At 37.2% G+C, this 25,923-nt stretch overlaps 1 protein-coding gene across 2 annotated transcripts in view; it reads left to right on the plus strand.

Moving 5' to 3' along the window:
- rreb1b (ras responsive element binding protein 1b) overlaps positions 1–24,592 on the plus strand; it is a 61,885-nt gene extending 37,293 nt beyond the window's left edge. The window contains exons 3-13 of one of the 2 annotated variants that reach the window (XM_678293.11): positions 6,784–6,915; positions 7,602–7,807; positions 11,081–11,170; positions 11,325–11,488; positions 15,036–15,180; positions 15,327–15,469; positions 15,582–15,771; positions 15,856–18,436; positions 18,955–19,116; positions 19,744–20,502; positions 22,398–24,592. In XM_678293.11, coding sequence (XP_683385.6) covers positions 6,784–6,915; positions 7,602–7,807; positions 11,081–11,170; positions 11,325–11,488; positions 15,036–15,180; positions 15,327–15,469; positions 15,582–15,771; positions 15,856–18,436; positions 18,955–19,116; positions 19,744–20,502; positions 22,398–22,843 — 5,018 coding nt within the window. In that variant the 3' untranslated portion in view covers positions 22,844–24,592. The remainder of the gene's footprint in view (positions 1–6,783; positions 6,916–7,601; positions 7,808–11,080; positions 11,171–11,324; positions 11,489–15,035; positions 15,181–15,326; positions 15,470–15,581; positions 15,772–15,855; positions 18,437–18,954; positions 19,117–19,743; positions 20,503–22,397) is intronic. The other variant, XM_005163366.6, reaches the window with a different exon arrangement.
- Positions 24,593–25,923: the final 1,331 nt, after the last annotated feature.

The raw sequence follows: 25,923 nt of genomic DNA on the forward strand, positions 1-25,923 counted from the left end.
ACTCCGGTAATGTTCTCGACAACATAACTTTTTTATTATTATTAAAAGCATGCATTGAATACATTAAATACATTATACATAATGATACACTAAATTGATCAAAAGTGACTGCAAATATTTTCACAACATGTTTCTGTTTTAAATAAATATTTTTGTTTTTTATATAAATTATATTTATTATAATAATAATGTTCAGGATTTTTTGAGCACCAGCACAGCATGAAAACTCATTTAAAAATGAAGAATGGAGTAATAATTGAAAATAGTGCTGCACAATATATAGTTTCAGCATCAATATCGCAATGTGCGGATCTGCATTAGTCACATTGCAAAGATATGTAATGTCCAGTCTGAATTATATTTGACCAGGAGCTACTGAATTGTATTTAATCACTGTATTTATATAGACTTTAAATGATTTATGCAAAAAAAAAAAAAAAAATTTCTCATTTCTAGTCCAAATATGTACATATCTTATCAAAAAACAAGATTATTTCACTTACCCCACTTGAAAATAATTTCCTTAAAACTCTTAAATCTCTTAATTTTCACTTATTTCTTCTGACGGTGAAAACTAAACAATATTTTTACTTGGTCTAAGAAATTTTTGAATATTTGGACTAGAAATAAGACAAAACGAAGTAAAAAAAAGAGCTTTTTTGCTTTGTGTTTATTCAATTTCTGTACCTGAATACTGTTAGACAGTACCAATAAAATAGTGATGTTCAAACCATCTTCTGAAACTGTATTCATTTCGCAATATTTTTTGCAGAAAAATAAAAAGTCCAAATGGGAAAGCAGCTCAGCCCTCATAGTAATAAATCGCTGTTTTTTTTTTAAAATTCCACATATTTAGAAAATGTAACTCTCCAATTGTTCTCTTTGTATTTCGTTTACCTCCTGCGTTTCATTTTCTGCATGTCTGATAATTTGTCATTATATTAGTTATATGAACCATATGATGATGATATGCTTAACTGTGATGGCCATCTGTCGTTATAAGTGGCTAATTAATTATTGTCTTTAAGCCTGATCCTCTCAGTTAGTCTTGAGATGCTTGGCTAATAACAGCTCATTAATCTCAGATAATCTCTGGATCTATGCTGTATTGCTATCTCAGCTTGCAACACTTTATTCTGCATTGGTGAGGCTGATAACTGGATTAAAGCTACTTCAAAATTTATTTTTTTATTCCACAATGGGAAACAACACTTTTTAAAAGAAAGTAACAAGGTGAATTTAAACTTGTATGCAGTAGGTTCATTGTATAATCATTAATTAAAGGGTTTTACCCCTTTTTCAAAATTTTAGAGAAATCTTTTGTGTTTCCAAAATGTGTCTGTAAAGTTTCAGCTCAGAACACCCATCAGATTATTTATTATAGCTTTCAGAATATTAGAATTTTCTGCTTTGAATACACTGTAGCTGTTTTTGTGGCCTGTGCCTTTAATGCTAGTTCTCTCCGCCCACCGTTTCCATGTGCCTGTCAGAGTGTACCTCAATCTTCGCCGTGGCTGCGTCAGATAAACAGAACAGTGACAGACATAAAGGAAGCAGAACTCGCGTAACGTTTGTGAGAAATGCTACAGTAAGAACTTTTCCAATGATTAATTGATGTATTTGTTGTGTAGATGCAACGATGAGTCACACACAATGTCGTTACAAAGTTCAAGCACAAACACACACACACGTAACTTTGTTTTTGCACTCAAATATGACAGGATACACGTTAATATCCACTGCTGTATGGATATCGGTTATGTTAATGTACAAAATAAACCTGATGTAACGTCCACAAACCCAAATTGAAGCGTCTTCTTTTATAATTGTACTGACATGCGGCTGTGGTAATAAAATAAAGATGGTAAAATCGCTGTAATTTAATAACATGCACTGTTTTAAAATCGCTTTAAACTTGTAAACTCATTCTTGATCACATTTGATGATAATTGATAATCACAGAGAGCTGAATAAATATTTTAATCTCAGTTGCTTTTCGCTTGTCCTATCTTGTGGATATTATAACACATGTTACTACGGAGACAAGTTAATATACCGCTGTCAATCAATTCGGTGGGTGGGGAAACCGCACTCCTACATCACATTGTGGTGGGCTTCAAATTGGGAGGGGTTTTATTTTAATGCCAGGAAATTTAAAAAGGGGCTTATTTTGTTTCACCCCAATTGTACACATTTGTTGCTCCTAAAAGCGCGAAAGGCCGCATGCTTCTGTGTGTGTGTGCGCGGCGCTCACACACAGTCAGAAGCATGCGGTCAGCATTCGGTCTCTTTCGCACACTCAGACGAGCAGAGCGCACACATCTAAAGTCATCTTAACTTTAATGGTCGAATAGGTGTCAAAATGTGGTATTTAGTGATTATTCATTTTAAGCCTCATTTGTGTAATAAACTAACGAGTTGAGAATCAAAAGACACGCGAAAGAGAAAGCATTAAAGTGACAGCGCGCAATTCCTGCTGCCGCCTGTTTTTATCATTAATCAAACAACTTAAGTAGAAAATCCCTCACTGCTCTGGACTGAAAGACTTATGTAGCTAAAATACAATGTCTATTGTATATATTTCTCTTTCCTTTGGGGGGTGGAAAACAAGTGTATATATGCAGTTGAAGTCAGAATTATTAGCCCTCCTGAATATTAGCAACCCTTTTCCTCCCCAATCTCTGTTTAATGTAAAAAATATTTCTGAACATAACAGTTTTAATAACTCATTTCTAATAACTGATTTCTTTTATCTTTGCTATGATGACAGCACATAATATTTGACTAGATATTTTTCAAAATGCAAGCATTCAGATTCAAAGTGTGATTCAAAGGCTTAATTAGGGTAATTAGGCAGGTCATAACAGTAGTTTCTTCTGCAGACAATCAAAAATATCTTGCTTAAGGGGGCTAATATTATAGACCTTAAAATGGGTTTCAAAATATTTAAACCTGCTTTTATTCTAGCCAAAGTAAAACAAATAAGTCTTTCTCCAGAAATAAAAGTATTAGAGGAAATACTGTTAAAATTCGTTGCTCTGTTAAACATAATTTAGGAAATATTTAATTAAAAAAAATTCTCAGGAGTTCTAATCATTTTGACTTCAACTGATAATCGTTTTGAATAATCATAATTACAATTATGACCAAAATAATTGTGATTATGATTTTTCCCAAAAATGAGCAGACCTACTGTGTCCAAACAGCTTAAAAAAGATAACTTTCATCATAGGTGCTTTTTACACAATTTTGAGCATCAGGCCTTAAAACCCATTCACACTAATAGATACATTTTTTTTTTTGTGAAAGTACATTTCCAGCAGCATTTAGCTTTGTGTCGATGAGAGAAACATAATAGAGATTTTGCAATATACTTAAAAAATGGCTCATCAGTTGAGATGTTTTCTTGACTTTCTTGTACTGTATTTTGGGATGGAACTAAACAGATACTGACAACATGTAAAGGACCTATTTGTTTCACATTTTAAAGTATTTATTCAGAAATGTACTCATTTATATGTGATCATATTTTTTAATTTATATAGAATTTCTGTGAAAAAGTTTGGTTTGATGTAGAAATAAAGTAACTATTAATAATCACAAGTCCGACGTAAAAATAAAATGTATGTTTAATGATAATGCTAAAGGCTGTCACAGTGGTGCAGTGGGTAGCAAGATCGCCTCAAAGCAAGAAGGTTTTGACCCTTGGCTGGGTCAGTTTGTTTATCTGTGTGGAGTTTGCATGTTCTCCTCATGTTGCAGCTGGAAGGGCATCCAAATCGTAAAACATATGCTGAACAAGTTGGTGGTTCATTCCTCTGGCAACCCCTGATTAATAAAGAGACTAAGCCAAAAAGAAAATAAATGAATGATAATGCGAAAATGAATACTTATGAAAATATATTACTGTAAACAATGCACAAAATAAACAATAATAATCTGAAATGATAGACTTTGTATTTTGTCCATGTGATATATAAGACATAGCGTCACAGCTTTAACATTAACACCTGTATTTAGCATCGTACATTAGTCATTGGATCGACAACATTGCATTTTAATTGTAGTTGTACAAAGGGTGTATTGGAACTGGATGACTTTAGCAGTCGGCGAGTAGCTCTTTTATTTAGAGTGTGGACTTATTCTGCCATATTGCCTGTTGCACGTTCTTTATTTTTCTTGCCTTTGTTTTGAGTGATGCAATCACTTTTAACAACGGCAAAGTAATGTATTGTGGCTATTATTAATATTATATTACAATTATTTCCCATGCAAATCAGAAATAACATTTTTCAGAATAGATATTCCAGATTCTAGATTTTTCCATCTGTGACACACCTGAACCTTGTTGATTTCCACAGTAAAACGCACGAAACTTGAATCACATTGCAGAGAATGTGCATCTCTCAGAGAAATATTCAGGACAATCAGATTCTTCCGTCCTCACTTTTCTAACCACTGCAAGTACATGAGCAGAGTTTGGGATGGTGGGAGCTGGGAGGGGGATTTCCTCCCCTCCCCCTTCAGCAGAGATCACACCCATCCACAAACTGCAGTCGGGCCGCATGGTTAGAGTACAGCAGACAAGAGTCTCACAGCAACTTCCTGCTTCGACTCTCAACCCAACCCCCCTGCTGTTCCTCTCTTTACTGAAAAAAAAAAACACACACACACTTCCAAGCTTCTCTTGTGCGAACATGCGGCCAGTTTCTCCACTCTCTTCTTTTCCAGTCCTCTCTCTACACTTTTCTCACATTTCACTTTTCTCGCAGTGTTTTCCTCCATCTCTGCCTCCCCTCCTCCTTTGCTGTCACGTATGTGCCGTTCATCTTTCTCCTCACCCTCACCCTGCACCACCCCCTCCCTCACTGGGACGGGCCTCTCACTGTAGTATCACACTCCCACAGCTGCCTTCAACAGTCCACAGTCGGTGCTGCTCCGGTCTACACTTTTACAGCACACAATACACAGTTACTCCGCTCCAAACAAGATGTAGCTTTATAAATTCCAGCCGCTGAAGTCGGTGTAAGACTAATACAATTATGATTCTAAACACGCAATAATTGTGTAGATACTGCTGAAGTTGTAATATCTGTGGCCTGTTTAGAGCTGGTGTTAAGATGGGTTTTTCTTTTATAGACACATTTTCATTTACACCAGGTGGTTTAATTCATTCACTTTTAACCTGTTTCCGGATTTTTAAAAATAATAGTTTTGAGAGGAGGCTTTAAAGGGTTAGTTCACTCAAAAATGACAATTTTGTTATTAATTACTCCCCCTAATGTTGTTCCAATCCAAACCCTTGAGACCTTTGTTCATCTTTGCAATACAAATGAAGATGTTTTAGATGAAATCCAAAAGCTTGCTTGTCCTCCATAGACAGAAACGTCCTCAAAACAGATCCTATGCCTTCAGGAGATCAATCGGAATATTATCAAGCTGCGAGAATACTTTCTTTGTGCGCATAAAACAAAATAAGACTATTTAACAGTTCCTTGCACGTTCATTAGAGTGCTGTGCTTGTTATGTGTGTCATTCTTGGTTGCGCCACTAACATATTACCTTTAGGATACACCTGTGCTTTATTTTAAACAGAGGATGCAGCTCAAGGGCACCCTAAAAGCGAGCCCTATACTGACACTGAGAAGAAGAAACTGCTATAATAAGTTGCTATTTGTTTTATGTCTAGTATACAGACACAAACACACACTAAAACATCTTTTATATAGACACTCACCAACCACTTTATTAGGTACATCTGTCCGACTGCTCGTTAACACAAATTTCTAATCAGCCAATCACATGGCAGCAACTCAATGCATTTAAGGCATGTAGACATGGTCAAGACGAACTGCTGCAGTTCAAGCCGAGCATCAGAATGGGGAAGAAAGGGGATTTAAGTGACTTTGAAGGTGGCATAGTTATTAGTGCCAGACGGGCTGGTCTGAGTATTTCAGAAACTGCTGATCTACTGGGATTTTCACACAGAACCATCTCTAGGGTTTACAGAGAATGGTCCAAAAAAGAGAAAATATCTAGTAAGCCGCAGTTCGGTGGGCACAAATGCCTTGTTGTTGCCAGAGGAGAATGGCCAGACTGGTTTCAGCTGATAGAAAGGCATCAGTAACTCAAATAACCACTTGTTACAATCAAGGGAGAACATGCAAACTCCACACATAAATTCTAACTGACCCAGCCGAGGCTCGAACCAGCGACATTCTTGCCATGAAGCAACAGCACTACCTACTGCTCCACCGCGTCTCCTAATCTTTCATTTGTTGTTAAAAAATTAGTTTCAGACACCAAAAAAAATGGCCATGAAAAGGTGTGGACGGTGATTGCTGTGACTCACTGTAGGAGTTTGCCTTTCAAATGCAAAAGCATTTAATTGAGTCATCCTTTGTGATTTTCAAAGGTTTGCAGTAGTCAGTTTACTTGTGTTTGCTGCATTATCTAACATACAAAATGTAAGTCTTAACTCATGTTGAGCCTGTGTTGTTAATAGATTACATGCTCCTTATCATCATCGGCTCTGCTTGTTTGCAACATAGTTTGCTCTGTTCTTGAAAGATTGTGTTGAACATTATGAAAATAAAGTTGTGTGTTCTTCTGTATGCCACTCACAAAATGTACATGATTGCACTCAAAAGCTAATTTGTCCTTTGAAATAAATCCGTTATTAATTGTAATCATTTATGCAAGGATAAAACCGTTAAGGGAGAGAAATTCATTTGCTGGTTATCTGCGAGTCTTCTGTGAGTAATAAATGTTCTCCGTTTTTAGAAATGGAAAGTGCCTCCCCTGAAAAGACTATCAGCAATGGTGTTGGAGCTGCTGATGGGAATGAACAGTCTCATTTGTCAGAAGAGGCTGTGAACAGTCAGTCGTCCACTTGTACACCAGAACCTGTTGAAGGTAAAATGCCACACTTACCCTGAAAGATTGTGCCTATAATTACTCACTCTCATGTTTTTCCACTACCAAAAGTTTTAATTTTCCAGAGAAATATGTTTTTTCATCCACTTTATTTTATGCACATGTTATGGTGTTGCATAAAAACACTGGATTGAAGCATCAAGAGGTGCAGAAATGAGCATAAAAATTGAGCTTAATTATAATTTGGATAAGTTTTATATATTAATAAGATACTGTATGTGCAAAACCGACGATGGAAAGACATTTGATGAGCATAAACAAATGTGGTTTTGCCTCAAAGGTTGAAATATTTGAATAACTAGGGTTGAAAAATGCTTCAAGAGCAAATCCTTTATGCAATTTTGAAATTTGGCGCATCTTAGAAAGGAAACAATTTTAGGCTTGTTCTACGTTGACATTTAGTGACTAAAAATAAAAATCAAACTGGAATATTATGAAAAATTAATGACATTTTAGTCTGCTCCTCCTCCTTGTATTAAGGTTTGCCGGTCATTCCGCAATAATTTTTGGTCCTGTTTTCCTTTTTTTCCCATCTAATTACTGATGAATGGCTCTAAAACAGGTGTAAACAAAACACAACATGGTTGATATTACTAGCTGTCATTGTGTTGAAAGCTTTAAAATATAAGAATGTCCTGTTTATTTAGTAATCATGTCATTCCCAGAAGCAGACTTTGATGAAACAGACAAAGCAGCAGATGAAGATGAAGTTGGCGTAAGAACAGAGGAGGAACTGACCTCCATCAACTCCATGATGAGCACTGTGATGAATGTGGGCCAGATCAATGGAGTCGATTCTGAGACCCCCAAAACATCTCCCAGAAACACCAACAAATCACCCTCTGCTGGACGCACTGGGAGACGGAATCAGGTACAGCTGCTCGTGCCTGGCATATAAGTGTGTGCGAACGTAATATTTTTGTAGATGCTGATGAGCAAGATAGCTAACGTGTTAATGCTTTTCATTCTCTTTGAATGGAGTGACATGGAGGTTGCTGACCTGAATTGTGGGTCTGATGATTCTGTTTAGGTCTGTTGCTTGCAGGAGAAGTTGAAAAGCCTTTTAAGCGCTAATGCAGGCTTCAACCAATCAAATTCCTTTATGCGAATATACTAGTGCAGATACTATCACAATCACATTCGTGCAACACTAGAGAGTAGCCGTACATCAAACTGAAGAAACAGCTTATTATTGCAGTGAGTAATCTCCCGGTGCTTCATGATCTTTAAATAGTGCGTAACAATTAAAGCTGGATGTGATTGGTTGTCATCACTATGATGATTGCATCAGCACAAAGCTTCAGACACGCCTTCTGGTAATGCTGCCTAACAAGATTACCTTTTAATTCAAGGCCCTGTTTACACTATTAAGTTTTAGTTTTTAAACGCAATAGTTTTGCTACGATTACACCTTCTGTCCACACTACCAGAAGTACCAGAATTTTCAAGCACTGAAAACAGCGTTTTGGAGATGCTGATGAGACCGATTTGGTTCTAAAACGCTGCTGCTCCGTCTCAGTGTGGATGGGGGAAAAAGGAGACATCTGAAAACAGAGTCGTGGCTGCAGAAATTCGCCTATCTGATTTTTCCTCAATATTAAAGTGCACGAAGTTCAGTCTTCCATCCTTTCCTTAAGTTCAGACTTCGCAAGTTTTTTATGGAAAACAAACTCCCGAGGACACATCAGGTAAATCTTTAAAGGAAACAGTGTGCTTTATACCATCATTCACTTCACCCTGGCTACGTTGGCACTATCTTAACAATAAAATGAAACATGATATAAGGAACTGCCTATTTTTATTTTATTATTAACAACTTAACAGACACCAAAAATGTTGAGACGTCGTGCTACATATTTATATGACAGTCATCTTCACTGTGACGGCGCTTACAACATCACTGCGTTCTTTCATTTTCATTGTAAATACGAAATATACCCTCTCTTTTGCAGAATATCAGTTGTAATAATCAATAATGGCCATTATAAAAGTATAACCTACAATAAGTTTATAAAATATAGCAATCAGTCATATGTGCAGAATTAGTGTACGTGGTTATATTAATACAATGACTATATTAACTTATCTTTGTGCTCAGCCACATTACATGTTACCTGAGAACAAGTAATAGACTCAAAAAACTAAAGAGTGGTTAGATAGAAACAAGATGAATTAAACATCACATTTAACAACTAGGTGAGATCCAGCGGTATATCCTTGATGAACTCTCCGACGTGAACTGCTCTCATCTAGGGAGGTGTGCTTAAAGCATTCGCTGGCTGCCTGGAGGTCAGGTGTGCGCATATGTTGCAGCACATGCCAGAGTGTGTGTCTGGTCATGTTATGTGCATTTTCATCGGTATAGTGTGGGCAGAGAGCATTTCGGAAATGCTAGGTGAATCGCCAGTGTGGACGTGGATCGTTTTCATTCTAAAACGGCATTTTAAAATTGAAACTTATTAGTGTAAGCGAGGCCTTAATGAATATTGTCCATGTCAATGGTTTAAAATAAAACAGTATTTTATTTAAATAATTTAAATATTTAAAATTATATACTATGTTATATAAATATAGAAATATACAAATATTTAAATGTATTTAATTAAAATCATCATATTTTATCATTTAAAAAGAAATCATACAGAAGTATCTTCTTAGTTTTGTTAATATGCATATCCTATAAGATACTCTTTTTTTTAAAGTGAAATCCTTGCTGAAAAATCCAGCTTAAATCAGCCTAGGCTGGTTGGCTGGTTTTAGGTGGTTTACCAGTCTGGTTTTAGAGGCGGTTTGGCCAGGCGGGAAAATGACCAGCTAAATCCAGCTAAAACCAGCTTGACAGGCCTGGTTTAAGCTGGACATAGCTGGTTTTGGCTGGGCTCCCAGCTTGGCTAGACTGGTCAAGCTGGTTTTAGCTGGTCATCTCCCAGCCTGTCCAGCTAAAGCTAACTGGGTCAGGAGCTAACAAGCTCTTTTAAGATGACGGTTTGTTTTCAATACATCAGCCATATTTAGTGCTCTCCCATTTCTCCACAAGTCCTCCATCTCTGCTAGTCTTTCGGAATGGCAGCTACATGAACTCAGTCAAATGAGCAGCAACAAATGGTCCTTGCGTTTTCTCAATCCCCCCTTTGTGTGGGCCGATGCTTGTCTTATGCCTCCAATTAGAGTGCGGGACAGGACTGAAAACCTCTCTGTGGAGAAAACAGGTGTTCGAGAGCCTCAACCCCGTCTGTTCTCCTCTGACTGACTTTCCATACGCTGCTGAATTAGCGATGCTCTGCTGTTGTTGGTCAGACAGATGGAGAGGCCAGTTGTTTCAGCATGTGCCACTGTGACACACGCTGTCTTCATCAGCATCTGCTTTACCTCTCCTGTTTATCTCTCAGTAGGGGGGACAAGTAAATGGGGAGCAGTGTGTGGAGGATTTTATGTGATTTTAGTGTCAAGTGATTACTTGATGTATTTTTCAGGGAGCCTTTTTGTATGAGGTGTAATAATTAACAATTGATAATTTAATATATTATGGCCCCCGTATATATCAACTCTGTACTGGTGACACTTTTGGTACAATTCACTGCACTGCAAAAATCAGATTTATAAATCTATTTAGATTTTACATCACAATATTAAATAATGATAACAATAATACAAATAATTATTGTAATAAAATTATTATTTCTATATGTATTGATCTTTTTTAATTTGGGGAGTTTTTTTTTATTAGAAACATTGACTAAAATTATTTAAAACTTTACATTAAAACTACAAATTTGATTTAAATATCTTCAGCAATACTTATTTTTGTTTAGTTTAATTGATATATTAACTGAGACCAAATAAAACTAGAAACTAAAAACAAAAAATAAACAAAATCTTATTGAAATAATGGACAAAAATAAATACTGTATTAATATTATGAATATTATTATAATAATTATTATAATATTTAGTTATAATTATAAAACATTATTAACCTCAATATAAAAATATATGAATAAAAGCAAAATTATAATAATGATAAAAAACAAAAATTATGCTAATATTTATTTTTTTATATAATTTTATATAACTATTTATATAATTATATAATAAGTAACTAAAACTCATCTCACTAAAAGTCTGGTCTGTGTTTATGTAACAGGAAGTCAAAGATGAACGTTCCAGCTTCATTTGCCCCCTGTGTGACAAAAACTGCATGACGCAGCACCAGCTCACCATGCACATCAGACAGGTGAGTAGGCTTCTGTACACAAACCAGAGCATCCCTTATTCACACCTGTTCACACAACCACAACATCAAAATCTGCCTTAAAATGAATCAATCAGAAATTTACTAAAGTAAATAAAGGACGATTGATAAGTGTTTTCACATCTTCTTTCTGCAGCACAACACGGACAGTGGTGGCACTGACCACTCGTGCAGTATTTGCGGAAAGGCTTTGAGTTCGGCCAGCTCTCTGGACCGACACATGCTGGTTCACAGCGGAGAAAGACCATACAAGTGCTCGGTCTGCGGTCAGACATTCACCACCAATGGAAACATGCACAGGTAAATGCTCAGACTGATTTGTTGTTTTTTGTGCCAAAACGTTGTATTCCTAATTCTTGTTGAGCTGCATGGGCTTTTTATATTAATGTTTATTTATTTGTTTAAATAAACTAAAAATAAAACAAAAGACTAGTAGTAATAATGCTCCTTTATATTGATAATAACTGAAATAAAGCTCTTGCAGCAGAATTTGTAAAATAATAAGTACTAAAAAAAAAAAAAAAAAAAAAAAAAAATATATATATATATATATATATATATATATATATATATATATATATATATATATTTTAATCAGTCATTGTTTTATGATTTTTAAGTAGGATTTTTAATTAGGATTTATATGTAAATGTGTGTGTATATATATATATATATATATATATATATATATATATATATATATATAAATGTTTAAATTAATATATATTTGTAACAATATTTTAATGCATATTTATGTGTATTAACTACACAATTTCTTTATGAAAAATTGGTCACATTTGAAAACTTAAAAGGATAATAAGGATTTTGGCGTTCCACAGGCCAAACATGAAGCTCTAACATTTGTTAGAACATAAGTGAATTTTCAGTTGAATCCTGTTTAGAATTCTAGCGTAACATTGTCTAAATCATGCTTTTTGAAGTGGAAGTGCTTGTTTATACTTCATGTAAATAGTGCTCTTCTTGTGTTTTGATCATTGCGCATAGCACATGAAAGTTAGCGGATTTATGTTGTCTAACAATAAAGTTAAAAGATTCAATATAAATTTACACATACATGAACTTTACAAGATCAGTTAGCAAAACAGAAATTGGGGATAAAAAAACAGAGGGGGCTGATAATTCTGACTTCAACTATATACATAAATACGCTACTAGCTTAACTACATTTCTTGGTAGCCTCGCTACTTTCTGAATCAAATAGCTTTTCAGTAGCGAATATATTTTTTAGTCAAGTAGCGCAGTAGCATCCACACAAGCTACATTTATCGATCACGGATCAAAAAATGATGGCACCGACAATCACGGAGCTGTGAGGCCGATGTCTAGACGATGAAAGTAAATCCATATGATGGCGAGAATGACGACTTCTTTTTCTTTCTTTCCTTGTGACCATACCTTGAGAAGTACATGTTAAGATGGAATAACTTAATTTCTGATGTTGTGCTCAAAGTTTTTATAGTACTACATTATGTAGTGCATTTCATTAATTAAGAGTTGTAAATATATACAATATAATGCTTCTTCCTAAACATTTCTCTGTACTATAAATAACTACAGTATTTTAAATGTGTAACACCTGGTTTTATTGGATGTTTAGTTTTTGCTGTTATATACTATAGTTTCTGTTTGATACAGCATATTAATTGCTGTAAGTAATTGAACTGAACAATTAGGTTTCAGTGACAGTTTTATTGATCATTAAGATATGATTGACTTGGATTTAAGTTGCTTCGAATTTAAAAATTATTAAACTGCAAAAATAGCTAAGATGTAGATAAGCTACTTTTGCCAAGTAGCTTTTAGCTTAGCTTGCTACATTTCCCAGAGTAGCTTTTAATGGAGTTAAGCTACATTTTAAGTAGAGTAGCTAATAGCTTAGCTCATTACATTTTTCAAGTAGCTTGCCCAACACTGTACATTATATATTAACACATATGTGTTTGTGTTTGTCTATATCTATATGGCTACAACAAATCTGAATGACCTGTAACATAAAAAGGTCCAGCAGCCAGTTGTTCATTGAAATCCCTGGGTGTTTCAGTTTTTAGATTATTTTTATTAATTTATTTGCCTGATGAACTAAAAAAATAACTGTTAGAAATCGGTGGAGGGTAGGGAGGATAAAGGAATGTCTGCATGTGATGTGAGACGGCTGAAGGATATTGATGCCTGCGCAGGCTTCTTCCTTTTATGTCACCTATATTTGGAAAGATGGTTCTGCGTCCAGGGCTTCTCTTTTTGTTTGTGTTGATGGGATGTTCATAGAGGGCTTCTTTGTGCAGTTGAGACATGCAGGCATTCCAGATGGGGGTGGAATAAGTTTTGTATAAGAAAGAGAGGGGTGCTGAACATGTTTTCTTTTTTTTTCGTATGGCACATTGCAGTTTTAGGGGTAATTTTTAACCTTATCATTTTGTGGATTGCATAACTCAAGAAAAACAACTTTGCCTGGCGGAATGTTGAACAAGCAATTTTTCCCCCCACACTGCCCTCTGGCACTATTGATAAGGCACTGCAGAAGAAAAATACTCAACGGTCCTGCATCAACTTGCAACTTCGAACACCACAAGGTGATTAAGTTGCATGTGACAAGAAATTGCGAAAGCTGGAATTATGGTTGCATGATAGCATTGTTATGCCAGTCGTTATTTTTTAAGTCCATGTGGAATCAGTGTGGTTTTTCTGTTGTGAGTAAGTCAGGCCAGAGACATGAGATGGAACAGGATTCAGGCTGTCAGGGTTGGGTCCACTCCACATGTGGGTGACCATCACTCTGCCTCTGTGCTATTAATATCTCTGGCTGCAGAATGTAAAACAAGATTCTTACCACTGGGTCTGCTGACATTTATCCTCCCCTTCCAGTGACACACAGTCAGAGTTTACAATGGAATAAAAGCAGTTTGTTCAATTTGAAAAGTTGCACACTGCATGTATGCTCTATAGAGTTGAGTTTTTTTCATGAAGCACAGCTGCATATAAGCATCAGGGGATTTATATCTGGTTGAACCTGAAAGGTGGGTTTGTTTCTGAGTGTAGGAGGGTGAGGGGTGCACACGTTTCGGCATGTCGTAATGCGACTCCCAGTGCTTTTTACCTCCACATGTTACCTCTGACCCCTGCTGGTCATATTGTTGTATTTAGCCCAACCACGGTCACCTTCTGTATGTTGCTTGCCTTGATTATTTAAGTATTCCCCCAATGGTCATCACATCAAGATGAATGAGGTACAAGAATGAGGTTAAATACTTACAGAAACTCAGTTTAGTTTTAGTTTGTTTCATTGCTTGTATGTAACTGTAATAATATTAAAAATAGCCTTATTGATGTACTTCTATAAATGGATATTTTTCATTTATATTTATGTAGCAAATAAAAATCAACACATAATCAATAATTATATGTTATAATATTAATTATGTAAATATATCTATATCTATATCTATCTATATATATATATATATATATATATATATATATATATATATATATATATATATTCTGATTATATTATATATTATAAATATTTATAAATGCTAGCTATTTTTATTTGACAACATTTAGTTTAACATTTTTATTTAGTTACTTTTAGCTTCATTTCCTTTCATTAAAATATTACTCTTATATTTCATTGAGATAAATTGTGCTAAATATAATATTATATACTCAAATTTCTACTTAGTTAATGTTTAGGTTTCCTGGTTTTGCCTCAATGTCATACTCCTCTTTCTTTATTGTACGACAAAAGTTGGTCAACTGAAGTAAAGACAAAAATAAAGCAATAGTTTAATAAAGCAATAGACTAAGTTGAGTTATGTTTTTTCTGCAGGCACATGAAAATTCATGAAAAGGATTCAAGCGGTATTCCTACCCCCAGTTCTTCCCCACTAAACAAGCGCAGACGACTCTCCAGCAAGAGGAAACCCAGTGTGGAGGATGAAGGAGAGCAGGCTGAGGAGCCACCAGTTAAAAAGGTACGTTTCAGACTCACTTTTTCCTGATTATTTTTTAGTAAAAGCAGTCAAAGTGAACAAATGATTGAACTCGGACCGGGTTGGGTGGTATAGGACCGACGGGGTTACACCCACACTTACAAGCAAACAAATCATGCTGTGTTTAGGTGACTTTGATCCAGAAGCTTAAGGAGGATAATTCTGTGAAGAGTGAAGAAGAGGTATTTCACTGCCCCATCTGCTTTAAGACATTCATCTGTAAAAATGACCTGGAAGCACACATGGAGACACATCCTGACACTACGCTCAGGTAGGCTTCGGATGCATTGTGCCTTGGTATTTGTTTTCTTAGATCATGTCTTTTATATCTAGTTAATCATTAGGTGTTAAAAACTGCATTGTTTTTATTTTTTTAATTATAGGTGCAACATTTGTTGCATTACCTTTCGCAAACACCGTGGTCTCCTGCGTCATAATGCTGCCATTCATAAACAGCTTCCAACTGACCCCTCTGGGCGACCTTTTATACAGAACAACCCCTCCATCCCACTGGGATTTGGCGATTTAGCTTTCATCGACTTCAGCTGTCAAAAGTTTCCACAAATTGCACAGGTAAGCATAAGATGAGAAATATTTACTGTATCTGTTTTTTTTTATGATGACTAAAGGTAATTTTGATTGTTTAATTTCTTTAAGGTCTGGTGTGAGACTAACCTGCGCCGATGCTCTAGCAAGTTCCATAAGTTTGTTTGTGAGGACTGCAACAAGGCCTTCCCTATTCAGCAATCTCTGGATCTTCACAAGTCTTCACATAACTGTAGTGTAGACACCAGCACTGATCCTCAGGAACATAAAGCAGATGCTGTTATAGACGCCCCAAAAGTAAACTCCCATTCCGAGGATTCCAAGGAGGTCAGTGAACTAGCACCACACGTTGACACTACTAGTTCAGATGGGAAGAATGGTTTCATGGAGCGCCTGGGTCTCCAGCACTCCTCCTTGGCCAAGCTAGAGAAATCAGAAGAGCAGATTCAGCAGGAGGTTTTAGACAGCATTCGATTCATTCGCGTTGAGCCACCATCAACAAATCTACCTCAAGAAACCAGCGGCAGTCTTGGTGTCTCAATCCTTGAGCCTGTCTCTCTTCAAGCAATGAACAAGAACACAGCCCTTGGCCTTCTATCGCTACAGCCACTACATGCTGTGGTCAGTAATGGCATGTTTGTCCCAATAAGCGGTCAAACCGCTGTAGAGCTGGCGGATATTGAACAAATCCTTAAAATCGCAACCTCTGTACCACCTCAGATGTCTTTGTCTATGCTTCCCAAAAGTCTGGGTAGTCCTCTTCAAGTGGACCCCAGACAGATTTCTTCTTTAAAACCCAAGTCCTTAATCACTCCCCGATCCAGCATGGGTGCCTCCACACCACCTCCACCTGTCATGAATGCCCAACAGGCCTCATCCGGCAACATCAGTCCTAGCCTTCCACCCCAAACAGGCCAACAAGTGAGAACTGCCAGACAGTCTTCAGCCTCATCCTCATCCTCAACTTCCTCCTCTCCCACCAATTGGGAAACTACTCAACTGGGATCTGATGTCATAGGAAACACGATTATCTCATATGAAACTGGAAAGCAGGAAGAGTTTGACAGCAAAGAGAAGGACATGAGAGTTGTCCCCAAAAAGACAGCTAAGACTGAATACCCTTGTCGGTTCTGCAAAGAAGTATTCTCTTTCTTAGGTGGCCTCCAGGCACATATGCGTCACCATTTGGGAGCATCCCCATATCAGTGCACCATTTGTAGCTACGCTGCTCCTGACAAAGCGACACTGATTCGACATCTCAGAACACACAGTGGTGAGCGGCCATACGTCTGTCGCCTCTGTCACTACCCTTTCACTGTGAAAGCCAACTGCGAGCGCCATTTGCGCAAGAAGCACATGAAGAACACACGCAAGGACATCGAGAAAAACATTGAATATGTAACCACCTCCTCGAGCATAAGCAGTGTAATTGGAGGCACCACACTAGACCTCCTTGATACAACCAACGCTGGCAACACATCTTGTCGATATTGTGGGGAGGACCTTAAGAACTACCGGGCCCTTCAGATTCACCTGCGAACTCACAATGGATGTCAAAAGAAACCATTTGAGTGCAGGCAATGTGGGGCGACATTTCTCGCTAAAAGGAACTGTATTCACCATTTGCTGAAACACCACCCAGATGTGCCAGAAAGGGAAATTGAGGAGCACATCAAAAGTCTTGTACCAGTTGGAGGTGAAGTCAATGCTCAATCCAACACTTCAGCCACAAATGGGCTTGTTAACAGCTCCATTTCCCAGAATGTAGGTACCTTCTCTGGACCTGTTGAGGAGCAGGAACAACCTTTGGATTTCTCTAGCAAATCTCAGAAAACAATGCCTTCAGTCGTTAAAATTGAAGGAGCAGCATCTCCTCTGTTAAATGACTGTTCTATGGAGCCCATTGACCTCTCAATACCCAAGGATCCAGAGAAGAAGAAAATGAGGAAAGAAGTTCCCCAGAATTATCAAGAGCTCAATAAAGAAAAGACTTCAGAAACAGCCCCTGGACTTCTCGCAGCTATTCCGGTCTCCATTCCTAGCCTAGCCTCAGTTCTATCCAGTGACATTACTAAGCCTTATACTCGCTTAAAGCCCCTGCTACCAAAACCATCTTCTGCTTCTAGTACTGCGGAAATGGCACCACTGGCCTCTATTGCTCAGATTATCTCATCTGTTTCAGCTACCCCAGTGCTTATCGAAACAGGAATGGATGCAAAAAACTGTATTAGTGCAGTGGATTTTAAAACACTAAGTGAAAACAAGAGTCCCATAGGCACCACTAAACTGGATTCCGTGCTGAATGGGTCTCCTGATAACTCAAAGAAAAGAGGCAAGAAGAGAGTGTTTCAGGAGGAGATCTGTGATTCGAGAATAGCTGTGGGCAGTGGGATTGACCTGGAGTCAAGTGGCGAGTTTCCCAGTGTAGAGAAAATGTTGGCTACTACTGATGCAAATAAGTTCAGTCCCTACCTGCAACCCAATCAGATGGAGCCAATGATGGAGGAAAAAGAGAAGCAGTCAGCTGACGAGGAGGTGAAGGAAATACGAGAAGACAAACCAAAGAAACCTCCACAGAACAAAGGAAAGAAAAATGCTTATTCCAATTCAGTGCAGAAAATGACCTGCCCCTACTGCCCTCGATTGTTCCCGTGGGCCAGCTCATTGCAAAGGCATATGCTAACACACACAGGTGAGACGGAGTTTGAGGTTTGTAAATTATGACCATGACCCATAAAGCCATTTATTCACATTTTTATTTAATCTTTCCTACTATGCAGTGAGCAAAACAACTGGCCTAGGAATTTTACATTTTAGTAATTTAAAGTAAAATTACATTTTTACATTCTAGAATTGGTTCAGATGAGTTTGATCAGGGTTGGAGCTGAACTCTGCAGGAAGGTAGATCTCCTGGAACAGGGTTGACCAACCTTTTCTTATTGAGCACTTAACAACATTAAAATAAGCATAGGTGCCAGTAGCCAAGTGGGAAAGTTCAAGTCCCAACTCGAGGACCTTTTCCAATCTCACTCACTCTCTCTACCTGTCATCACATTGTCCTGGCAAAATCAAGACAAAAATGTACCCTTGAAAATTTTATCTTTACAAATAAGCATTTTTGACCAATTTTGATGTTATTGTGCAACCCTAGTAACTTTTAACACTTTTAAAATACTTCAGATGTTAAAGTTTTGTGCATTGATTTTGTAGGTCAGAAGCCGTACCCTTGTCCTCAGTGTGACTCGTTCTTCTCCACCAAGTCAAACTGTGAGCGACACCTGCTTCGCAAACATGGAGTCTCGAATCGGGCACTTCAAAACAGTGGATCTCGACTCAAACCTAAGACAGATGAAGAATCCTTAGGAAGCACAGGTATGATTGATTAGCCCCATTTTTATATTTTACAAATGTAGTGCTGATTGTCTTAAAGACACATTATGAATGATTTTTCATTAAAATATCAAAACCCCACTACAACATTATTATATATTTTGCTGACTTAGGATGTAACAAAAAAACGACAACTCCCATGATTCCACAATGAGGCCCAACATCATCAGAATACAGATTTCTTTGTTGTGAATATGCACCCTCTAATGCAGAGGAGGCCAAACTCAGTCTTGGAGGGCCGGTGTCCTGCAGAGGTTAGCTCCAACTTGCCTAAACACACCTGTCTGGACATTTCTAGTGCACAAAAGCTTGATTAGCTGGTTCAGGTGTGTCTGATTGGGGTTAGAGCTAAACTCTGCAAGACAATCCAGGCTAGAGTTTGGGCACCCCTGCTCTAGCGGTCTTTAAGTGTATAGCATTATTGATTCAATCAAGATTATGTTTCCTATCAAAATCTATATTAATTAAAATGTTGAGGCCTTTTCGTGCTTCAGATGTAATGCTTGGTATACTGTTCATCAACAACATCTTTCATCTATCACATTACTGTGTGGTTGAGCATACAAATTAGTGTGTGTAGAGCGTAACAAGCTCTTTTTGACTTTGTAGAAAGTGTATGCGACACTGAACATCCTGTAGCCGAAGGTACTATGGATCTGAGCTCTGTCAACACCAAACAAGAAGAATCTCCAGAAGCGCCAGAACGAACAGGACAATCAGCCCCTGAACAAGCAGACAGCAGCACGGATCCAAACCAAACTCAGCCAGCTGAGGAAAATCCTGAGATGGTGGAAAAAGATGATGATGATGATGATGATGATTCTCAAAGCAGCATGAGTCATGAAATGAGCCTTGTCAGCAATCTTGTTGTAGATGTCCAGCTTTCTGGAGAGGAGCAGCACCAGTCTAAATCAGCCCCTGAAGTGGTTTCCCCTCCAGATGAGTTCCCACACACATGTGCCTCCTGTAAGAAGACCTTTCGTCATGCAGCCACTCTGAGCCGACACCAGAAAACCCACCTTCAGGAGGTCCAGCCAGAGGATGGAGCCAAGAAGGGAAGACGCCAAGCTCCTCCACAAAATCCAATTCCAGTACCAAGTAAAGAGATGGAGCAGGACGCAAAGTCAGAAGATGATGAAAAGGAGGAGAACAGCAGCTGTGTGGAAAGTGGTGTTGATGAGGAAGAGAAGGAGAGGGAAGATATGAGTGAAGATGAAGAAGAGACTCCTTCCTCAGAGCTCCAGGCCTTAGAAGAGGAGGGCAACTCAACCAGAGGCAAAGCAGATAAGAGGAAGAAGATCTGCACCGTGTGCAGCAAACGCTTCTGGAGCCTGCAAGACTTGACTAGACACATGCGCTCACATACTGGTAAGCACTGGAGCTTCTGAGGCCCTAAACTTATAAATGTGACCTCTTTGAATATTTGGATATTTTTGTATAGATATGCGCATATGTTGTCTGTCCAAATCTAATTATTTGAGTATCCCACAGGGTCAAGTTTGGAATTAATAGAATTATTTTACCAAGGATTTGTTTTTATGTGTTGTTATTATTATTTATTTAAATGCACAAAAGCGATTTTAGGTTTTAAATGTAAGTATATTATTCACGGGAATAAGAATCTGCACATGTTTATGCCGGGTAAAAAGCAAAAACCGTTACTAATGCATCATCAGAGGCCACAAAAAGTACAAAGGGCAAAGTACAAAACACAAAAGAAGAGCAAAAAAGTTTACAGCACACCACCTACAGACATGTACATATGAAAAAGTACAAAATGTTGTTTTCATGATTATATTGCATTTATAATCATAAAATCCATATCTACTTCATTGTCTGTGTATGACCAAAAAACAACTCAAAGACAATTCTTTATTCATTCCTAACGGACTTCCAAATGTAAGCATGTTTAATATTTCAGTTTTCTATTTGTCAATATTCCCTGTACAGAATCAACATTGAGTTTTATAGGCCACCGTTATGGCAGTAAACAAAAAGTGCAAGTTTTAAGAAAAACTGAGAACAAAAGCAAACTATGGGGGTACTCTCACCAGGGACAGATGCCTTAAACCGTGCCAAAGTGCGGTTGTTCCTCCCCTCTCCCCCAGCGGCCTGCACTCACTCTGCATCTTTACAATCCGAACCTTATGTCATCATGATGCGACTGTTCAGTTTAACAGGAAGAGAAGTGCTCTTGCTCAGCACAGAGGGGATTGTTTTTAGTTATATAATTTTAGTTGTTTGGGATCCAGTGACACACAGTCTAATATTTTGCTGAACAGATCCACAACTTTTGACGCTCATAAATTATTTTAAAAGTCATTGTGCTGCGCGTATTAAAAGGTTTGCTGAAGGTGCATCTGTTGTGCAGTGAGGGTTTTGTGTCTTTCATAAGCTATGACAGTTTGCGTTCATTGAAAAGTAAGAGGGATTTATAAAGCCATATGAAACAGTCCCTTAAAGTGACGTCACGTCTTCAGTTTCGGGCTCAGGTGCGCTTCGCACTCACACTACAAGCGTACCACAAAGTGTACCTACATAGCTTCACTGAACCGTGCTCTGGCACACCTCTTCCAACTGGGCCAGGGCCGGCCAACTGAACCATGCCTAGGCCCGATTCTGAACACTTGTCAAACAAACTAGGAAACGCACCCCGGCATAGTTTGGCACCCTAAATCTGCAAAAATAATAGATCGCAACATTAAAAAAAAGACATTTGCTGTTTGTTCAAACTACTTATTTAAAATGAGCTGAATCAGCACAATTCTTGAGAGTTTTCTTTGCAACAGCTTAATTGGTTTAGGTTCACTCCACTTAAATCTGTAAAATTCTTTCTTCGTTTACTCAGCTTTGACTTGTTCCAAACCATAATACCGCCATTGTAAAAACAAAATACCTTCATAAAAACAAAATAATTCTTCAAAAATACCTTCTTTTGTGTTCAACTGAACAAAAATATATAAACCAGACTGGTTTGGAACAAGGGTGACAAATTTTCATTTATACATGAACTATCCCTTTATAGGTGGACATTTTATTATTCATAACTTTGAACACAGACAATAGACAAAATAAAAATTTCCAGTCTTATTTTTCATCTGTAGAGAGGCTGATTGCTCACACAATCAAATGAAGTACACTTTTAAAATTTCTGTTCAACTATAACAGTTTGTATAAGGCTGCAATGTTAACAAAGCTTAATTGTCATTGTCATATAGGTTTAAATAATGGTTGATGGAACTAAAATGACTTTTTTATTGTAGGTGAGCGACCTTATAAGTGCCAAACCTGTCATCGTACCTTCACCCTGAAGCACAGTCTGGTACGGCACCAACGCGTCCACCAGAAACCATCGGATGAAAAAGGGAGCGATGACGCAGAAATGAACGAAGAAACAGATGGAGCAAAAGATGAAGCTGGAGTGCTGGAGGAGAAAGAGTTCAATGAAGCTGTTCAGAGTGAGGCTGAACACAAAGAGGAAGAGATTGGCGGACGCATGGAGGAAGACGATGCCAAGCAGCTTCCTGAAGAAACATCCATGGGGGTGAATTCTGCCGAAGAAGCTCTGCCGGATGAGGACGAACAGGAAGAACAACAAACCGAGGAACCGTCAGAAGAGGCCCGATCAGGCTGTGACCCAGAACCTGCAAAAACCAGCAACCACAGCTGTACAGTGGCTCAGGAAGACACAGAGATGCCCGCTCAGTGAATAGATCATTCACTGTCCATTTTGTGCCATAGTTTATCAAGCTTCCACAAACACTATGAGTGACAAAACCTGGCAATATGCTTTTTGTCTTACACAGTATGCATGAAAGAAGGACAGTTTTTGAAACCTTAATGCCTTTTTTCTTTCTTCTAAAGATCTGGATCAACACATAACTGGACAGTAGCTATTTTAATCCTATTTATATGATTTTTAATGAATCATATAAAGCCTTTATATCAATAAATTAGCATTTGTATGACGAACAGAAGATTTATATATCAGCATTAAATTGTGTTATTTTTAAATGAGTTCCTGTATGTTTTTAGTATCTGTATTTGACTTCAATATTTGTTTGAATTTTCTTTCTTTTTTTGTTGTCTTGAAGTGCCTGGCTAGTTTTCATTATCAAGATTGGCTGACTACATTATGCATCAAATTTTGTCATTTGTATTTTGCCTGATCATCAGCCAATCAAATTTCTTGGCAATATTTGCCTGTTCTTTGTATATTATCCTTCATCTTTGAGCCTCATTGTTGACAAATGATGCCCGACTCGACGTGTATAAATGGCTGGAAGTCTTGAAACAGCGCCGTCTGGTGGTGTGAAGTGTGAAGTATTATGTTAAACAAGGCTTTTGCGTTGGAAAAAAAAGTTGCGGTAGTATGTATTTAATGTCAGTGTGATTCAGACAACGTTTGATGTATCTTTAAAGCGTGATTAATGTTTGCCTTTTGGGGGGTTGTGTTTGTACTGGAAATTCAGTTTGACTTTAACACAGGTGTTCACACTAAAATTCAAAACACCTGTTAAGGAATCTAAAATACTAGAAGAAATATCCGTCTTCCATCAAACAAACTGTTTTACAACAGTGATTGCAATAAAGTGACTAATAAGGGCACTTGAATAACACACTTCATTTGCGATTGAGCAGATTTGACTGAAGTGAGCCTAAAATCGGCATTGTAAATGAACTGGTCTTTGCGTTTGTCGAGAAACACATTTACCTTTTTTTTTTTCTTTGTGTTATGATGTTTGTACTTCATACAAACGACAAGCATAAACACTGAACAATTTATGCAGGTATTTATTGACCAGTCTGAAGAGTGTGGTTATAATTTTGACAAGCCATGTAGAATCCAGTTTTTGCAAATCAAAAAAAAAGCTTGACCTTCATTGAGGTTCTTCTGTTGCTTTTTAGATACTTTGTACATTGAGAAACGTTAGGTTATTATATCGTTTGTGTGTCCTTTTATTTGTCTTCTAATGAAACTTTCAACCAATTCAAATATCCTTTGATTGGAGAGCATTGAATCACAGAGTATAATTCGGTGGGATTGACAGTATAATTAAAAAAATTATATATATATATATTACTTTTGCATGTTAATCTAATTTGAATTACTGAGTTATTCTCTTTCTCAGGGGCTTTTCAAAATCATCATATGTTTTCTATGTAAATAATCTGTCTGGTGTATAAAAAACCGAGCTCTGTTCTTTACACTACAGTTTAGAGCGTTTCACTGAATGTGGTCATATTTATGTTTAGGCTACCAAACCTTTTTTTCAAGTAGTCGTTATGTCATTAATCCAGATGTCCTCATCCATGTCAGGTGGATTACAAAAATCTGTCAGATCAATTCAGATGTAGACAACTTGTTGATTTTGCTTTTTCACCATGCTGTTCAACCCTGTAAAGTCAATATATCATCCAATCAATAAATGTACACTAAGAAAGAGTGAGAAATCAAGTTCTGTTTCTTTTTTCTCTCAACAATCTTCTCAATTAAAAACAAGTGTAAAAATGAGCAAAGTTTGGGTATTTTATTTTAGTTTATTAAGCTTTTTAAAAAGTCTGGTGCCAGTAAACAGGAGCCAATGGAAGCACTGGTTTATATTATTCATTCATTTCCCTCTGACTCAGTCCCTTTATTCATCATGGGTCATCATAGTGGAATGAACCACCATCTTATCCAGTATGTTTTACACAGTGGATGCCCTTCTAGCCACAGCCTAGCACTGGGAAACATCCAGACACACTCAGGCACACACATACACTATGGTTAATTTAGTTGGGGCGTGTGGGTGGTTCGAAAAACCCACCTCCCTTCTGACAAAGTCCTAAATATGGCCCCTATGAGCTCATTTGTCTCATTTTTGACTGTATGTCTTCATGAATGGTTAAATAAACTATAGAAAAAGGCTTTTCAGACAAATTCTGACTGAGGAAATGAGCTGGCCGGTTGGTTATTTGCGGCTACAATTTTTAATTTAAAACAAGTTTTAAAAGATTCCCTTTTTTGTTTGTGTTTGTTTTTTTATGAAGAATGAAAATACATTACCATTTAAAAATAAGTATTTTTTCATATTTCTTAAATTCTAATCTCAATACATTATAAAAGTAACAAATCCTAAAAAAGGAACAAAAAATTGTATGATATGCACTTTGACAAAAATGTAGGAAGTATTTTTGTTGCATCAAATAGTGTGGTAATGATAACCAACCAACAAGCAAATACAACATAAATTAGTGCTTAAAATATGATTTATATACATATTTTATTCACATTTAAGCACTAATATATACACATCGGCCTACAGCCATTTAATAGACTGGCTACGGGTCTGCGATAATGCATGCAAAACCCACACATGGGGAAAACATGCAAACTTCACACAGACACGTCAACTGATCCAGCCTGGACTTGAACCAGCCACTTTCTTGCTGTACGGCAGTACTACTCAGCCACCGTATCGCCCACCTCCCACTGCTTTATATTATTTTATGTTTGTGCTACAAAATAAGCTATTAATAAATGCAAAATGATCAAAATGTAAATACGAATTGAACAAATAATAAGATAAATGAAATTATTTAACACCCAAAGATGTTATTTGTTTACCTGTCTGTTAATATGAACATTGAAAACTGTTGAATGTGTGTTTAAAAACCATTAAACATTAACTTTACATTTTAGGGAGATTTCAAAAAAGTCTGGGACTCTTTATATTAAATGGAAAAAACATAAACACCAAAACAGATATGACACGGTTGAATTAATGTTTTTTTTTACGCCGAATA

This window comes from Danio rerio, chromosome 2 (genome assembly GCF_049306965.1).
Source record: "Danio rerio strain Tuebingen ecotype United States chromosome 2, GRCz12tu, whole genome shotgun sequence".
Taxonomy (NCBI): Eukaryota; Metazoa; Chordata; class Actinopteri; order Cypriniformes; family Danionidae; genus Danio; species Danio rerio.